This window comes from Callithrix jacchus, chromosome 4 (assembly GCF_049354715.1).
Source record: "Callithrix jacchus isolate 240 chromosome 4, calJac240_pri, whole genome shotgun sequence".
In the NCBI taxonomy this organism is placed as follows: Eukaryota; Metazoa; Chordata; class Mammalia; order Primates; family Cebidae; genus Callithrix; species Callithrix jacchus.
In genome coordinates, this window is record NC_133505.1 from 39747582 (window position 1) to 39766666 (window position 19085).

Genomic DNA, 19085 nt, shown 5'->3' on the forward strand with positions numbered 1-19085 from the left:
CAGCTGTGCCTGCTTATTAGGCACCAGGAACTGTGTGCTTTCCTGGCCCTGTTCTTAAAGAGTTGCACCCTAAAGCTAGTAATTCAATTAAGAAACTAACATCTTGAAAAAAAATTCGATGGCTAAGTGTGTTTGCTTTTCCTAATCACCTGTTTTCTTTTTCTTTTTTTGAGACAGGGTCTTGCTCTGTCACCCAGGCTGGAATGCAGTGGTGAGAACATAGCTTACTACAGTCTTGAGCTCCTGGCTCAAGCAATCTTCCTATCTCAGCTTCCTGAGCAGCTGAGACCACAGGCTATGCCACTACACCCAACTAATTATTGTATTTTTTTGTAGAGATGGAGTCTTGCCATGTTGGCCAGGCTGGTCTTGAGCTTGTAGGCTCAAGCAGTCCTCCTGCCTTGACCTCCCTAAGTGCTGGGATTACAGGTATGAGCTGCCACATACAGCTTCCTGGACATCTTTTTTTTTTTTTTTAAATTGCATTTTAGGTTTTGGGGTACATGTGAAGAACATGCAAGATAGTTGCATAGGTACACATGTGGTTGTGTGATTTGCTGCCTTCCTCCCCTTCACCCATATCTGGCATTTCTCCCCATGCTCTCTCTCCCCAACTCCCCCCCCGCCATCCCTCCCCTATTCCCCCCAATAGACCCCAGTGTGTAGTACTCCCCTCCCTGTGTCCATGTGTTCTCATTGTTCATCACCCGCCTATGAGTGAGAACATGGGGTATTTCATTTTCTCTTCTTGTGGATTACTGGACATCTTAACTGAACTTTTACTCATATCATTTTTCCTTGGTTTAAGTAAAATATGAATTCTCTATTTCATTTCACCTAAGAATTGTCCCTTTAGAAATGCAGATTTGGAGTGGCATAGCTGATAATTATTTAGGGCAGGGAACAGGTAATCAAGATACTATCCAAAATGAGGAAGAGAAACTTTAAAAACTGGCACATGAAGAATCTTACAAATCTATAAAATCTGCTTCTGTTTGTATTTCTGTGTATTTGTGATATTTTCACTACCAAAATACATGAAAAAGCTGTAATTTGGCTTATATAAAAATAAGCACTCAAACATTTTATCAGATAAATAGAAATTTTAATGCCTTTTAGTTCATGTGACTTCAGTGATCTTTGGTAAATAAAGACAGTTTTAAAGATTATTAATAAAATCAAATAACATCTTCAAAATGTATTTGGCCTAAATTAGTCAAAGGTTTTGCAAGGCTAGACAAAATCAAGGCGGCAGTCGTATTATTGGGGCTAAGCCATGGGGTGGAAGATATGGCCCAGGTAGAGAGTGAGAGCAAAAGGACAACAGGTCAGAACCTTGGGAACATCATCACTTAAGGGAGAGGAGCTTTCCAGGGACAATGAGGACCATTACATGGGGAGGCAGGAGGCTTCAAGGCACAGGATAGTTTGAATCATAAAAGGCTTCCTACCTCTGGGAAAAGGCAAGACAGTGTGGTTAATATTTAGATTTACTTTGCACTGCATTTAATAAAAAATAAAGGGGGAAGAAACTGTATTTTGTTAGTTCTGTATCATCTGCGCTGTGGTTAGAAAGATACAAAATCATAATGTTTTTTTCAAGAAGTAGGGGGATGGCCTTAATTTTAGCAGGCCATAAGACATGTAGTATGTTCTAGAACTAGTAAAAGAAGGCCAAGCAGCATCAAGAAAATAAGCACCTTGTTTACTGGGTTTAGGAGTTGTTTTGGTACTTTAGTTGGAATAGAAATCAAATTGCAAAGTGCGATAGGAAGTAAAGGGTATGTACATGATTCCTCCAGAAAACTTGGTTATAAAGAAAATGTGCACGATAGGATGATATATTCTGAATATTCTGAAAGGTTTTTTTTTTTTTTTAAGATTGGAGAGTCTTGACTGTGTTTGAGGGGCAAGTAAGGTATGGGCATAGGAAACAGGACAGAGGCTGAAGATGAAGCAAGGGTTTCTGGGAGACAGGAGATGATGGAATCTAGAACAGGATACCCAAAGGATGGTCTACAAATGGGTAGCACTGGCATCACCTGGAAGCTTGTTAGTAATGCAAATAGTTAGACTTCATCCCAGATGCGGTGAATTAGAAACTGTGGAACTGGGGCTTTAGCAATGCACCAGGTAATTTGGATGCATGCTCAAGTTTGAAAATCACTTGGCGAGAGCACTTCCGCTGAGATATGAGAGGAGGATGTGAGGATAGATCTCTGGGGAAATTGATAAAGTTGTGAGTTATGAATTTTTTCTCTGTGTAAGAAATATTCAAAATAATAATGTCTTTTTAAGAGGTAGGGGGATGGCCATAATTTCAGCAGGCCGTAAGACAGATAGTGTCTTCTAGAACTAGGAAAATAATTAAGGACAATAGCATCAAAGAAAAAATAAGCACCTTATTTATTGGGTTTAGTACCTGAGTTGTAGTACAAAATTGTTAGACTTTATCCCAGATATAGTGAATTAGAATCTGTGAGAGTGGGGCTTTAGGAATGCCCCAGGTGATTTTAATGCATGCGCAAGTTTGAGACTCACTAGGCTAGAGCACAGGTGAAGGGAGAAAATCTGTATGGAAAATGTGTATGGAAGGAGGAATACCACTTTCACTGAGATATGAGAGAAGGATGGAAGGATGTAAGGCATGATCCTCTGCTAAGAATGAGGACTAGAAAGTAGTTTAAGAATATGCCTGAAGGTCTGCAAAAGCTGCCTTGGTCAATAGAAGAAGGACATGCTTAAGTGAGCATGTTGGAGGCTCAGAGGAACATGGAGATGAAGAATTGAGAGTCTAACACACAGGCTTTTTAATCTTCTGACAACTGAGAGGGCAGAGTTAATCTGATCTAGTAAGGGGATGTTTGCATTGTCAGTGCAACTGAATTGACTGATCATGGTTTAGGCCGGAAAGTTTCAGGTAATGCAGTCAGTAAGGGAAGGAAGCTGACTGGACACAGAAGGGTGAAGTGCCTGAAGGTACCAGTGAGGTCAAAGAAAGGAAGGGAACTCTAGAGCACTAGAGCTGCAAAGATGTTGAGTTTGGGTTGGAGAGTGAGATGCTAATTTGTAAGGTTTCAGAAGGGACCTCTAAGTCTGATTGAAATGCAAAGAAAGTATTCAATAACAAAAGTAGAGTTCAAAACACGGAAGAACTGGAAGAACAGCGACAATGCAGAAGAAACTTTAAAAAAGAGCTATAATCAATGTCTTCAAAGAAATAAAAGCAGGTTTCACATCTATGAAAGAACAAGATACTTAAACAAGGATTAAAAAATAAGAGCTCCTGGAAACTTAAAATATGAGAGCTCAGAATAAGTGTTTAATAAAGGTTTGGGGAGGAAAAGGAACAGAAATATCCCAGCAAGTATAACAAAAAGATAAAAACATAGGCAATAGGAAAATAAAAAATGTGAAAATAGAGGATTGGGTTTATATCAGCTACTTCGTTAAACTTTCCTATTATTTATAGTAATTTGTTCTTAGATTCATTTGTCTTTAGATTCTATGGTGTAATCATATCCTCTGTCAATGCTGACAGTTTTGTCTTCCTTTCCAATCTTTTGGCTTCTTTTTCATATTTCATTATCCTGGTAATGAACAAAATACAATGTGGAATAAAAGTGATGATGGTAGTCTCCTCATCTTCTTCATAATTTTAATGAGAATGCATCCCAAGTTTCTCTTTTTGGAAGATATGTTTTAGAATAAAAAAAATAGATACCCTTTATCAGGTTAAAGAAGTTCCCTTTGATTCCTGGTTTGTTGGTTTATTTATTTTTTGAGACGGAGTTTCATTCTTTTTGCCCAGGCTGGAGTGCAATGGCATGGTCTCAGCTCACTGCAACCTCTGCTTCCAGGGTTCAAGTGATTCTCCTGCCTTAGCCTCCTGAGTAGTAGCTGGGATTACAGGCAAGCATCACCATTTTGTATTTTTAGTAGAGACGAGGTTTCACCATGTCGGCCAGGCTGGTGTCAAACTCCTGACCTCAGGTGATCCGCGGATTGCAGATGTGAGTCACTGTGCCCGACTTTATTCCTGGTTTATTAACAGTTTTACTCTTTAAGACAGGGATGGGCAAACTACTACTCAATGGGCCAAATCCAGTCCGCCACTTGTTTTTGTATGGCCCATGAGCTAAGAATGATTTTTACATTTCATGTAAAATGTCACGTAATATTTTGTGACGTGAAAATTACATGAAATTTGAATTTAAGTGTCCATAAATAAAGCTTTATTGGAACATAGCCATGTTCTTCATTCATTTATATATTGTCTATGGCTGCTTTTGTGCTATAAGGCAGGGTTGAGTAGTTGTGATAGAGCCAATAGGGACCTACAAAGCCAAAATAAATATCTGGCCTATTATATTCATTATATTATATTATATTATATTATTTATTATATTTTGGAGACAGTGTTTCACTCTTGTTTTTCAGGCTGGAGTGCAATAGTGCGATTACACCAGCTAATTTTGTGTTTTAGCAGAGATGGGGTTTCACTATATTGGTCAAGCTGGTCTCAAACTCCTGACCTCAGGTGATCCACCCACCTTGGCCTCCCAAAGTGCTGGGATTACAGGTGAGAGACACTGTGCTCCGCCAATATTTTGTCCCTTTATAGAAAAAGTTTACTGATTCTTGTTTGAAGTCAAGAATGGTAAGGCGGGGGGGGGGGGGGGAGTTAGGTTAATGGACGTGCAGACCAAGAATAAGGAAAAGATCTCAGCCCTAACTCCTTCTTACACAGATTTTTCAATCAGTCCACCTTTTCCAGCTTTACCCTCTTATCCTAGACTGTCTTAGTTTTCAGCTTTCCATTTCTAGAAATTTGGGGCTCTGTGTAAACAGTGGTTTTCCTTCTCGGCAGCATTTCTTTGGGTGCACAATAGGTTCCACCTTCATCAGCTCTGCCTTCCACCAATTTTCCAGAAAAGCATTACAGTCTATGGTTGTTTCCTATTCCCCGTCTGCCTGATTATTTCTTTCCGGAGTGATTTTAGCAGTGTTTGGGGCGGGAGTTATACCTTCTATTCCTCAGGTATAATCACTCTTCTCTTCCTACCACAAAACCTAGCACAGTGAAAGGGAGGAGACGGAGCAAGGAGACAGAGGGGAGGGAGAGGGAGGAGGGAGTGACGGGGTGGGGAAGTGAGGAGGAAGGCGGGGAAGGGCTCCTGGGGAGAGGGAAGATGCGGAGGGAGAGGACGATGGGGTGGGGTGGGTCGGGGAGTGAATAGGCAGGGCTGGGTGAGAGGAGGCTGGGTGTTTTGTGTTTGAGAAGTGGGGGTGTGTGGAGGGGCAGAAAGGTAGAGCCTGCGGGAAGAGGGGGTCAGGGGATGTGGGGGTCAGGGGGTTGAGGGGAGTGGGGAGAAGATTTAGGGTGAGACGTGCTGGCGTGCTGGGGAAGGTGGGACTAGGAGAGGTAGAAAAATGCGGAGGGAAATGCGAGGGAGAGAAGGAACCTGGGGGAGATTTGAGAGGGGAGGGCGCTTGAGGGGGAATCAGGAGGGAATAAGGCTTGTCAGGGGGAAGTGAGACCAGAGAAGAGGTTCCAGGGGGAACCGTGCGGGGAGAAGGAGGCTGAAGGGGAGCCGTGAGGGGTGGAGGCGCGTGAGGGGGAAGCCCGAGGGGAGAAGGTGTGTGAAGGGGAACTGCGGAGGGGAAGGGGTGTGAAGGGGAACTGCGGAGGGGAAGGGGTGTGAAGGGGAACTGCGGAGGGGAAGGGGTGTGAAGGGGAACTGCGGAGGGGAAGGGGTGTGAAGGGGAACTGCGGAGGGGAAGGGGTGTGAAGGGGAACTGCGGAGGGGAAGGGGTGGTCGGGAAAGGCGGGGGGAAGGCACTCAGCCGTCGCTGGGGAGCCGGGAAAGGGGCCTCGAAGCCGCGCACGCCTGGTATTCAGGCCCGGGTCCCGCCTCCCGGCCGCGCCGCCCTCCTTGTCTCCGCCTGGCGTCTAGGAGGCCGCCTCCGGGTTGCCGGCCTTTCGGCCCCAGTCACCGCCGCGCCGCCCTCGGTGTCTCCGCCTGGCGTCTAGGAGGCCGCCTCCGGGTTGCCGGCCTTTCGGCCCCAGTCACCACCGCGCTGCTTCAAAAGGGAAATTCCTCAAGGGCGGAGTCCCAAGGAAGAAAGCCATTTTCTCCGCCTCTTCCAAAGCGACAGGGTCCCTTTCTCCGCCTGCCTCTTAAACAACGTGGGATCTCGCGGTTTGGCTGAAACCTGAACTAAATGCAATGCTTTTTTGACTTTTACTTTCTCCCAGAACACAGGTGTGATATCCCTTTTGGGGCCCTTCCTGTTCTCTTTCCTTTTTTCCTTCCCCACTGTTTTTTTTTTTTTTTTTTTTTTTAATTGATTTAAGACACAGGAAATTGCAAAAATAGTGTAGTTTTAAAACAGTGTATCATTCACCCGTTTTCCCCCAGTGGTAACATCTTACATAATCACATACATTTGCAAAACCGGTACATTGACACTGATACAACGCTATTCAGTGAGCTACAGGCCTCCTTCACATCTCACCAGTTTTTACACGCTTTTTTGGGGGTCTATAGAGATACCGGTGGGCAGGATGAGGTCCCCAAGTGCCATCCGCACCTTAGCTCCGCCGGCCAGTGTCCAGGCTCTTGCACCGTCAGGAGAGGGATTCGAGGGCATTCAAGGAGGAGTAGGAAGTCAGCGGAAGTACGGAGATTAACGCAAAGTGCAAAGTGCACACTCCAGGAAGAAAGGGCAGTGCGGACGTACTCAGGAGAGTCAGGCACGAGGGGGCTTGGGGTGCCACCTTTATGGGTTCCCTTAACCAGGAATATTCATGAAGATTCCCGGAAAAAGTGGAGATTCCTTGGAACTGTGGTACCACCCATTTTTACACCAAATATGGCTGTTCTGGGAACTGTCAGGGCACTGGTGGGTGTGGGATTTGTATGCTAATGAGCATATAATGAGGTCCTAGGTGAAACCTAGGTCAGATCCAGCACCATATTGGGTCCAGCAGCTCTTAGCCAGCTTGGTCCACACCGTTTTTTCAGGGTCTTATCAGCCATAGCTTCTGCAGTTATTTCAACAGTTGCCTTTTGCTAGTCATGTGAAACTACTGCCTGGAATTTTCTCTCCTCCTGCAACCACCCGTGTTATTCCTGTCTCAGTGCTACGAAACTTTATCACCCATAGAAGTTTAGGAAAGCACCATTACAGTTAAGATACAAAATAGTTTCGACCCCACAAAGAATCCCTTGTGCTGTATCTTTTTAGTCAGACCTTCCCCCAACCCGTATGTGTATGTATGTATGTATTGTGTATGTATGTAAGTATATGTATGTATGTGTATTATGTATGTATGTAAGTATATGTATGTATGTAAGTATATGTGTGTATGTATGTATGTATTGTGTATGTAAGTATATGTATGTATGTATGTATTATGTATGTATGTAAGTATATGCATGTATTGTGTATGTATGTAAGTATATGTATGCATGTATGTATGCATTGTGTATGTATGTAAGTATATGTATGCATGTATTATGTATGTATGCATGTATTATGTATGTATGTATATGTATGTATGTATGTATTGTGTATGCATGTAAGTATATGTATGCATGCATGTATGTATTGTGTATGTATGTAAGTATATGTATGTATGTATGTACGTATATATTTGTTTGTTTTGTAGAGATGAGGTCTCACTATGTTGCCAAAGGCTGGTCTTGAACTCCCAGCATTCCTATGATTGGAATTCCACAAAAAGAGGACATAGGGTGCTGAAAATTTGTTTCTTTTTTCTTTCTTTTGAGATAAGGTCTCTGTTGACTAGGTAGGACTGCAGTAATGTGATCCTTCTCGGTGATCTGCTCCTGGGCAATTCTATTGCTGAGGCCTTCCAAAGTGTTGGGATTATAGGCCTCAGTCACCACACCCAGCCTCCCCCAACTTTCTCTCTTGACTATTACTGATCTGTTCTCCATCACTATAATTATGTAATTTCAAGAGTTGATATAGAATCCTACAGCATGAAACCTTTTGAGATTGATTTTTCAAACTCAGCATAGTATCTGTGGGGTCCATCCAAGTTTACTGTAGTTTGTTCCTTTTTGTGGCTAAGTATTCCATTATACGGATGTGCCACTGCTTGTTACCCATTTGCCCACTGAAGGACATTTGTATTGTTTCCAGTTGTAGTTTATTACTAATAAAGCTGCTATGAATACTCTCCTATGGGTTTTTGTGTGGAATATTTTATTTGTAATATTCAAGAATATGGTGGTAGCTAGATTGTATGTGGTAAGTGTATTTTTTACTTTATAAAAAACTGTTTTCCAGGGTTTAGATAACCTTTAACATTCTACCAGCAATGTATAAGAGATTCAGTTTCTCCAATTTTTGCCAACACTTGGTAGTGTGCTTTTTATTTTAGCCCTTCTTGTAGCTCTGTAGTTCTGCCTCATTATGTTTAGATTTGCCTGTTTCTGATGTCTAGTGATGTTGAATATCTTTTCATTTGCTTATTTGTATCTATATCTCTCCTTTGATGAAGTTTCTCTTCAAATATTTTTCCCTTTTTAATTTTTTTTAGATGGGGTCTTGCTATGTCTATCAGGCTGGTCTTCAATTCTTGGGCTCAAGTACTCCTTGCTCCTTGGAATCCTGGCTAGTTGGGACTACAGGTTTATGCCACTGTGCCTGGCAATTTTTTTTTTTTTTGGTCCAGTGGAAGCCCATTTATTCCAATATTATCTATAGAAACTTCTACTCTTTCTTCATTTAATTGCTCTTGCATCTTTGTCAAAAAATCAGTTGGGAACACTTGTGTGGGTCTTTTTCTGTATTATAATTTCCATTGATGTATGAATCTGTTTTTTTTTTAGTACTGTACAGTTTTGATATTGTAGATGTATAGTATAATATTGGCCTTGGCCTCCCAAAGTGCTGGGATTACAGGCGTGAGTTGCTGCGCAGGTGGCGGAAAATTGCATTTTTCATGCACTAACTCAGGGAATCTTTAATTGGGATAGGAGCCACATTAACTGATTTTACATAAATTGTTTGTTTCCTAATATTTTGTATTTCTCATTCAGCTTCATTATCTCTAAACTCACCTTTCTGCTTTTCTTTCCTATGTTCTGCTCCTAAATGTGAAACGATTAATAGTATGACTTCCATTCGTTCCTGTGACCGGGACCATTGCCATTTGTATTCGCTAATTTGCAAAACAAAATTTACCACTATTGATTTCTTAAGGTAAGTTTCACTTTCCTAATTTTATATTACAACTATCTTAGGAGTACATATTGATGCATTTTCTTAAAACTTTCATCATTTTGTTAAACATGGTGTCATTTTGATAGCTGTCATTTTTCCCTTCCTTTTTTTAGGGTCCTTTAAGATTTCCACATCTGTATCCTGACAGGAGGGTGAAGTATGGTTTTAAACTGGTCTGTTTTTCAGTGGCCTTTAGAAAATGGTTCACAAAATTTTTATAGTTGGAGTATTCTATCGTATGATTTACTTGCCTTGGAAGACCTAGTGGGAGTGCAAATGTTTTGACCCCAAGTTAGAAGTTATGGAGAAGAGGTTTCCTTCCTTCCTTCTTTCTTTCTTCTTTCTCTTTTCCTTCCTTCCTTCCTTCCTTCCTTCCTTCCTTCCTTCCTTCCTTCCTTCCTTCCTTCCTCCCTCCCTCCCTCCCTCCCTCCCTCCCTCCCTCCCTCCCTCCCTCCTTCCCTCCTTCCTTCCTTCCTTCCTTCCTTCCTTCCTTCCTTCCTTCCTTCCTTCCTTCCTTCTTCCTTCCTTCTTCCTTCCTTTTTTTTGTACTTTAAATTCTAGGGTACATGTGTGGAACATGCAGGTTTGTTATATAGGTATACATGTGCCATGGTGGTTGGCTGCATCAATCACCCCATCATCTACATTAGGTATTGCTTCCAATGCTATCCCTCTCCTAACCCCCTACCCCTCAACAGTCCCTGGTGTGTGATGTTCCCTGGATACAGAGAGGTTTCTATGAATCTTTTTCTTCTGAATTCTTGCTTCAGTGAGACATACACACAGATACAGAGTCAGCTGAGCTGGGTTGATGAAGCATATCTACTGTTTTTTTAGTAATTGCCTTGACAGGGTCACTGCTTCTTACCAGAAATCCGAGAGAAGTTGCATTAGTCATACCCTTATAAAACCTAGTGGTGGCCAGGCACAGTGGCTCCTGCCTGTAATCCCTGCACTTTGGGAGGCCAAGGCAGTGGATCACCTGAGGTCGGGATTTGAAACCAGCCTGGCCAACATGGTGAAACCCCGTCTCTACTAAAAAATACATGCCTGTAATCCCAGCTACTCAAGAGGCTGAGACATGAGAATTGATTGAATCCAGGAGGAGGAGGTTGTAGTGAGCCAAGATCAGCCACTGCCCTCCAGCCTGGGTGAAGAGTGAGAAAAAACAAAACAAAACAAAACACCTACTAGTTAGCTGTCAGATGGACCAGAGAGAGCTATAGAAAAAAAAAAATGACATGAGAATGACAAAAATCTAATACTTTTAACTATGTGAAAATCTTTCTGGTCAAAAATTTTTCCTGATAATGGCATAATGTGTGCAAGAGGTATGCCAACTAAGGCTGATAAAATCTCTAAATGTGTATTTTCTACAGATGACAGAAGCAATTTACAATATAACAATCCATGTTCAATATCTGTCCTCCGTCCTCTTTTCTCTCTCTCTCTTTCTGGCAACTCAGTTTTGCTAAATCTATGCAGCTGATCAAAGTCCTGAGGATTCTGTGACTTCTAAAATGAACTTATCCATTTTAGGGCTGTGAGATCACAGTAGACAGCCATCCAGTGGATTAGACTGTGCTAGAAATTGTGGAGCTACTCTTTCAGCAGATCAGTATGAAACTGGAAGACATCTAGTTAGTTCAAAGAATTTGATAATTAGAATTACAGACTCTCGGGAAGCCTGTTTGGAAGGGACCATAAAGATAATTTATTCTAATTACCCAGCGGTTTCTGGAGGCTCTCCTCTGCAGCATTCTCACTGAATGAACCTTAAACTCTTGCTTAAACTCTTTGGGCCTCCACTTGTCCTTATTTCTAAGATAAAATTTTTACTTTGTACCTTCCATTCACTGATCTATTTTTGGGCTGTACAAAACATTCTAATCCTTTATGAACTTTCACCTATTTGAAAGTAAGGCTCATTGTTTCCCCATGTTTGTTTTCCCAGGGAATTCTGCAACTTCCTGTTCACTTGAGTCTTTCTCTCCTGAAGGCATTTCGTTTATCCACATCCCATGATAGAACTGAATGTAATATTCAGGGTGTGGACAAACCAGCACAGAATAGAATGGCATAAAAATGAAATTTCTAAAAATGATTCTTTTAAAATAGACTAAAATAAATTAACTCTCTTGGATGTTTGAAAGACACATCCCACAACTACTTATTTGTATCTCTATATTCTTGCTGCTTAGCTTCCTTCTCCTCACTTTTCTTTGGAAAGGGCTCTTTCCAAGTTCATTAGTCATCTCCAAAGAGCAACGACAGTGTTCTTTCAGTCCGTATTTTCCTTGAAGTCTCAGCTATCCTTTAATCCCCCATTTTTCCTCAAAACTAGAATCTTCCTTGATTATTGAAACATTCCATGATGCAGGTTTTCCTTCTGTCTTCCTATCCCTTAGTTAAATTTCTTCAGTGTATTGTATCTAACACTCAGTCCTTGGACTTCTGCTTTTGCTAAGTCCTGTATTTTCTCCTTTGAAGAACTCATGCTAATGGCTTCAATTGTAACCTGTATTCTTCTAACTCCAGATCTCTCTTGAATGACAAATATTATTGCTTATTCCCCTAAAACAACAATTTGTTATTCCCTCCCTGTCCAATAATGATCTCCTAGTTTGTTTGCTACCTAGTTTCAAAAGTTTTGAAACCAATGTGTTTTTCTCTTTTCCTTACTCTTATGCAGTCAGTCATGAAGTAGTAATTCTTCTTTGAATTTTCTTCTATTTATTCTTTTTCCATTTACTTACTCCAAGTACTTCTTAATTAGATTTACTACCTATGATGTTTCTTGTTTTCATCTTATTTTTCACAATCACAAGAGTAACTATTTTTAAAATGATACCACCTTATTCATCTCACTCTGCCTCTTAAATATTATAGAATGCTTCCAGTTGCCTGAAAAGGCACACGCCACCATACCCAGCTAATTTTTGTATTTTTAGTAGAGACGGGGTTCCACCATGTTGACCGGGATGGTCTCGATCTGTTGACCTCGTGATCCACCCACCTTGGCCTCCCAAAGTGCTGGGATTACAGGCTTGAGCCACCGCGCCCGGCCAGCACATCTCCATCTTATTTATCTGCTGTGATACGCTGTATACCACTATTCCCTTCCCATGAAGTTACCACCTTCACTTTCTCATCCCACCGTGGATTATGTTGTCCATCTAAACTATTCTTTTGTAATTTAGATTCTACTTAAAAAAATTGCCATGTATACAGTGATGACTATATATGTTATAAGCTGCTTGATCACAGGAACTCTGACTTGTGTTTTCTGCACACCCCTTATTGCTATACCAGCGCCTTGCAAACATTAGGCTTGCCATGAGGAGTTATTGGCTGGGGAGGCTATCATAGACATACTTGTCGAAGGAAATTACTATATATTTATTTAATTAAAATGTTTTACTTGAGAAAGTATCCAGTCTTTCTTGACTGAATCACATATGTATTAAGTTACAAAACAAATATTTGGAAACTGAGGTTTGTGGCTGAGAGATTTAAAAGTTTCTAAAGAGCAGAAACTGTGATATGAAGATGAAAGGGATTTTATAATTATAATCTGTTTAGGCAATGGCTGGGATATAGTTTGCATCTGGAGGATGGAAATCATAATAATCACTTGTCTTGTAGGCCTTTAAACACTTTATCCTTATTCTTCCACTTTTTTGTCTTACTTCCTTCCTTTACTTGCCTTTGCCCTTTTCGAGTCTTTTGATTTTTCGTCATTGATTTCTGATTCTCTCTTTCCTTTAACTTTGCCTTTTCCTTCATCATCTTTTGTGTTTTTATTACCTTTTTCTTCTTTATCTGGATCTTTCTCTGCATGTCTTTCCTTTTCTTTACCATTATTTCCTTTATCTTCAAAACTCTCCTTTTCTTTCTTGGGCTTCCTGTCCTTTTAGTACACCCAACTCGCTCTTCTTTACTTGGGGTTCCGGTCCTTTTGGTACACTCACCTCAGTGCTCATCACTTGGGGTTCCGGTCCTTTTGGTGCACTCACTTCAGTGTCCTTTACTTGGAATTCTGGTCCTTTCAGTACACCTGTCTCACTCTTCTTTTCTGGGACCTCCTGTTTCTTTGGCACATCTGCCTCACTCTTCTCTACGTGGCCTTCTTGTCCTTTTGGTATCTGCAACTCACTCTTCTTTTCTTGGGCTTCCTCTCCTTTTGATACATTTGCCTCCCTCTTCTCTACCTGGGCTTCCTGCACACCTGCCTCACTCTTCTTCACTTGGGACTCCGGTCTTCTTGGTACACCCATCTCACTCTTCTCCACTTGGACTTCCTGTTCTTTCAGTACAACTGGCCCGCTCTTCTTTACCTGGACTTCTTGTCCTTTTGGTACCCCTGACTCATTCTTCTTTATTTGGGCTCCCTGTCCTTTTGGTACACTCATCTCACTGTTTTTTAGTTGGATTTTCTGTCTTTTTGGTATTCCAGTGTCACTGTCTACCTTGACTTTCATTCCTGTCTTGTTTTTCTCTAAATTGGTGCCTTTTTCTTCTCTTTTTGGCTCCTTTATGTTTGTTGCTATCAAGCATTCAACAGAATTCATAAATATGATGTCATTCTTTAGTGCTTCCTTGTTTTCCTCTTGGCTGTTCTGAGACCTTGCAGTGTCTCCACTTTTTAGAATCTGGATTTTGGAAGATGATTTTTTTGCAAGTTCTTCATCCATGTAACCTGGCAATATAACTGGGCATACAACAAAAGGGCATGATTTAGGTATCAAGTATTTTCTCTTTATTTCTATTTTTTCTCTTGACACTGGTTTCTTTTTCTGTCTTAAAGCTGACAAACTGAAATTTTTCTGAATCTCAGGTTATCTAAAATGATGGCTCTCTATACATAAAATCATGAAAGTATCGATAAAATTCTGGACTATTTTCTTTTTTTTTTTTTTTTTTTTTTTTGAGACGGAGTTTCGCTCCTGTTACCCAGGCTGGAGTGCAATGGCGCGATCTCGGCTCACCGCAATCTCCGCCTCCTGGGTTCAGGCAATTCTCCTGCCTCAGCCTCCCGAGTAGCTGGGACTACAGGCACGCGCCACCATGCCCAGCTAATTTTTTTTGTATCTTTAGTAGAGACGGGGTTTCACCATGTTGACCAGGATGGTCTCGATCTGTTGACCTCGTGATCCACCCGCCTCGGCCTCCCAAAGTGCTGGGATTACAGGCTTGAGCCACCGCGCCCGGCCCAAAATTCTGGACTATTTTCAATAATTTGAAGACTAATGAGAGAAAAGGTAAAATATACTGTAAATGAACTGATATTTGTTCAGTGGATTATGGCTAATGAATAGTGCTTAGTGGCTGACAGAGGATGTATTCTGAAAAGAAATAGAATTTATTTTGAGGAAAAATTGTGGGAGGAAGTAATAATTATATTTGTCAATAGAAAAAGGAAACAAATATGATTTCAATATTGAATAAAAGCATATCTTATTATGGAAAACTAACAAAGTACGAGCTGATAATTATTAAGTGCTCACCACATACCAAGTGCTCACTGTTCTGAGCACTTTATGTATTAAATCATTTGATACAACAACCAGGTAGGGTATTATTAACCTCGTTTTACAAATGAAGAAACTGAGGTACAGAACGCTTAAGTGAATATGAATAAGGTTATATAATCAGTAGGTGGTGGAGCTGGGATCTGAACCTGAATAGTCCGACTCCAGAGTTCAGTTTTGACCATTATCATAGAGTGCTTCTTGCAATATCTGCTAACTCTGCAAAAATTTCAGGTCCTTTGATCATGTTTAGGTAAATCAGCTCTGTTGCACCTCAATTCCTGTGTGATTTAACAAACTTGAATTTATTGGCTTCTGCTAGAGATTTTTTATTTGCTTTTTCTTTTCTTTTCTTTTCTTTTTAAAAAAGGTAATATGGTTCCCTGAATTAAATAAAAGAAATATTTGAACCACCAAGGAGTTGTATGGGCTCTTGCTGCGGAGCAGAGGCATATCTTGCTTTGAGAAAAATCTAATATTTAATATTTAGTATAGTAGAAAGAACACAGAATATAAAAGCTGAATCAGAAGACTTGGGCTGGGATGGTGGCTCACACCTGTAATCCCAGCACTTTGGGAGGCTGAAGTGGGCAGACCACTTGAGGTCAGGAGCTGGAAACCAGCCTGGCCAACATGGTGAAACCCTGTCTCTACTGAAAATACAAAAATTAGCCAGGGATTTTGGCATACACGTAATCCCAGCTATTCGGGAGGCTGAGACAGGAGAATTGCTTGAACATGGGAGTCAGAGGTTGCCGTGAGCTGAGATTGTGCCACTGAACTCCGGTCTGGGTGACAGAGCAAGACTCCATCTCAAAAACAACAACAACAACAACAAAAAACAAGTTTACTCTTCCTGCTAGCTGGCTAGCTGGGTTTAATGGGTTTTAAGGTAAATCTGTTAATCCTCAAAGACTCACTGTTCTTATATTTAGTTTGATCTGCTCACTTGAAGAGTTTAAAAGTTATTAAATATTGTAGACAAATGTTAAAGAAATATAGCCTTGGCCGGGCGCGGTGGCTCACGCCTGTAATCCCAGCACTTTGGGAGGCCAAGGCGGGTGGATCACGAGGTCAAGAGATCGAGACCATCCTGGTCAACATGGTGAAACCCCGTCTCTACTCAAAATACAAAAAATCAGCTGGGCGTGGTGGCGCAGGCCTGTAATCCCAGCTACTCAGGAGGCTGAGGCAGGAGAATTGCCTGAACCCAGGAGGCGGAGGTTGTGGTGAGCCGAGATCGCGCCATTGCACTCCAGCCTGGGTAACAAGAGCGAAACTCCGTCTCAGAAGAAAAGAAAAGAAAAGAAAAAGAAACACAGCCTTTGGAGACTGACTGATTCAAATCCTGCCTCCGCACCCACCTAGCTGGGTGACATTTGGCAAACTTTACTTCTGTCTGTAAATGGGGCAATAGTAGAAGCTACTTCAAAGAGCTGTTATGAGATCAAATAATGTTATCTAAGTAAAGGCACTCGGTACAGTGCATGGACCATAATAAATAGTCAATAAATATTGGCCATTACTACTTCCCAATGAGATAGTACAGGAAAAAAACTCCTGATTCAATCAAGACAAGGCATTCTTAGTTTCCAACAAATAACTTAGAGGAATGGTTACTTGCATTATGGGAAAATTTCTTGCTTAAAAATGAATTATCAGACTTTTTGTGTTTTACATTTAGGGCTTGACGTCTGAAAAATTGATATACACAGAACTTCAGAATTTGATCAGTTATAAAAATGAGGCACACCTGTATTAGGTGAGAAATTAATTATAAATCAAAAGGGATGCTGTAGTTCGGTGTTTTCTTTTTTAATTTTCAGCTTTTGACATCCAAATAAAAATAATGCTAGAAAACTTGCAGTAATTACTTTCTGAACCTTTTTGCATATTTCCCTCCTAGAGTTCTTCACTAAAATATGATTACTGACATTTTATTCTAGACAAATCAATTTTCAATTTCCTAATGAAAATCAGTGGTAATATATTTTCAAGCATTGCTAAATTGAGAAAAATAGTCAGAATATTTTGATCTTTGACAGTGCTACCAGGGGACACTGTTTTGTTTTGTTTGGGGGTGTGGTGTGTGGAATGGTAAGATCATGCTTTTTCATTGAAGCTTCTAATCTTAAGAATTTCATGGAATGTACTCCTCATAAAAGCTGATTTTTCTTAAGCTATGAATATTTTTAGTTTTACTGTCTCTTGGGAGTAATTATTTGCTACTGTGTGTAATACTACGTGACTCATTTTAACCTAAATTTACCTTCTATGTTATATAGGTTTTGTAAACCAAAATTAAATATAGGATTTCCTGAGGCACCCAGTGTTTATTCTAGCTACACCTTTCCTAATTTCACAGAATTTGAACAACGTTTATTCTTTCTCTCACTGCACTGAGAAAGTTCCTCTAGTTACTTCTAATAGAATCTTCATGCCCTTATTTTAATATATTTGCTGTCATCTTTTAAGTCTTGAATTTAATTAACGTAGATTAGATTTACAAGATTTACTTTTGAGGAATCCAGCTACCCCATAAAGTAGAGGTTCACTTTTATTTCAACTTTGCATTGCAGAAGTAAGCCACCAATCATTATTCTACCACATTCTAAGTTATTTTCTTTCTTCTCCCAGATTTCAAGATAGTTCATACATCTTCTCTTTCTCTTGGACCTCATAATCATCCTACACTTACAATGTGAATCTTTCATAGTATAAAGACTTGTAAGCCGTGGCTGCAAGTACATTTATTGCAGGCAGTAGCCCATCTACAAAATTCTAATACAGTCAAAATATTTAATCAAGACTTTGGGGATCATAGTAATATATTCAAGCTGGTTCAAAATCATTATTAAAATTTTAAAATGGGATTAATTTTTGTTAAAGCTATAAGATATGAAATAGCTATCACATTAACAATTCTGTCTGAATGATACTTAGTGTAGAAAATAGAATGTGGGCTTTATTAGGAAACTAATCTTAGGTTCTTAATCTAGTAGTTGGCAGGGAGAGCACAGACTGTAAAAGATCTGTTCAGTATCAGAGGGATGAATCATTATAGTTCTCAGGCTGTGAATTACATTTTAAAAGATCATACACTCATTAGTTGAATGAGGAGATGAGAAATAAGGGACCCAGTTTGCTAGGCTGATGATGTTTGTTAGTTTAATCTGTCTTAAACCTTTCTTTGAACATTGAATTAAACCTTCACCTCCTTTTCTAAAAATATCAACTGGGGCCAGATACAATGGCTCATGCCAGTAATCCCAGCACTTTGGGAGGCTGAGATGGGAGGATCACTTGAAGCCAGGAGTTCAAGACCAGCCTGGGCAACATAGTGAGACCCCCGCATCTCTATTTTTTAAAAGAAATAGAAAAAAAATTAGCTGGGAAGATTGTGTTTGAAAGATTATATTAATAAGACTATATGTTTTACAAAAAAATTTTTAAAAAGATTAAATGGATTTTTCTCTGGCAACTTAAAAAATTAGTATTCCTTAAAAATTAATTACCTCTGGGAAGAGACTTGACCTGTGATCCCTTCTCAGAGCCCTTGTATTAGTTAGGGTTCTTCTGAGTCAAGTTGACATATAACATCAACCATCAGAGCTCACCTTTTTAAAAAAAAGTTCGATAAGAGAAACTCACAAGATCACAGTCCTATCACTTTTTCTATGTGAGGAGAGCGTTTGAGGGATGTAGGCACATTATGATTATTCTGAATGCATACTATTTCTTGTACCATGAATCAAAATAAATTAATTGTCCTGGCTGGGTGCCAGTGGCTCATGCCTGTAATCTCAGCACTTTGGGAGGCCAAGGAGGGCAGATCCCTTGAGGTCAGGAGTTCAAGACGAACCTGATCAACATGATGAAATCCTGTCTCTATTAAAAATACAAAATTAGTCAGGCATGGTGGCACACGCCTATAATCCCAGCTACTTGGGAGGCTGAGGCAGGAGAATCACTTGAACCTGGGAGGCAGAGGTTGCAGTGAGCTGAGATCAAGCCATTGCGCTCCAGCCTGGGTGATGAGAGCAAAACTTCATCAAAAAAAAAAAAAAAAAAAGAAAGAAAGAAAGAAAGAAATTAATTGCCCCTTTCAACTTCATCTCCCTGCCGTCACCTCTCTGCAAACCCACTCTCTTTCTAGTGTGAACTGAGAAAGAAAATGAGGCTTAAACATAATTAAATATAAGGACATACTTTGTTTGGAATATTCGAAATGCTTGAAACGTGTCTCACTAGGTTTAAGTTTTATTTGCTTCTTTTGATCATATATTTACAGAA

General features: G+C 40.3%; 1 protein-coding gene and 1 long non-coding RNA gene across 4 annotated transcripts in view; one reads left to right on the plus strand and one right to left on the minus strand.

Annotated features, from left to right (window-relative positions):
• Nucleotides 1-19085, plus strand: part of LOC144582107 (uncharacterized) — a 133681-nt gene that overhangs the window by 72120 nt on the left and 42476 nt on the right. For all 3 annotated transcript variants that reach the window (XR_013534024.1, XR_013534023.1, XR_013534025.1), the window contains exon 3: nucleotides 9151-9240. This is a non-coding gene — a long non-coding RNA (uncharacterized LOC144582107). The remainder of the gene's footprint in view (nucleotides 1-9150; nucleotides 9241-19085) is intronic.
• The window catches only part of TSBP1 (testis expressed basic protein 1), a 51611-nt gene continuing 45185 nt past the window's right edge, over nucleotides 12660-19085 (minus strand). The window contains 3 exon segments of the mRNA XM_054254668.2: nucleotides 12660-12972; nucleotides 12974-13150; nucleotides 13152-13972. Of these exon segments, the coding sequence (XP_054110643.2) occupies nucleotides 12892-12972; nucleotides 12974-13150; nucleotides 13152-13972 (1079 nt within the window). The 3' untranslated portion in view covers nucleotides 12660-12891.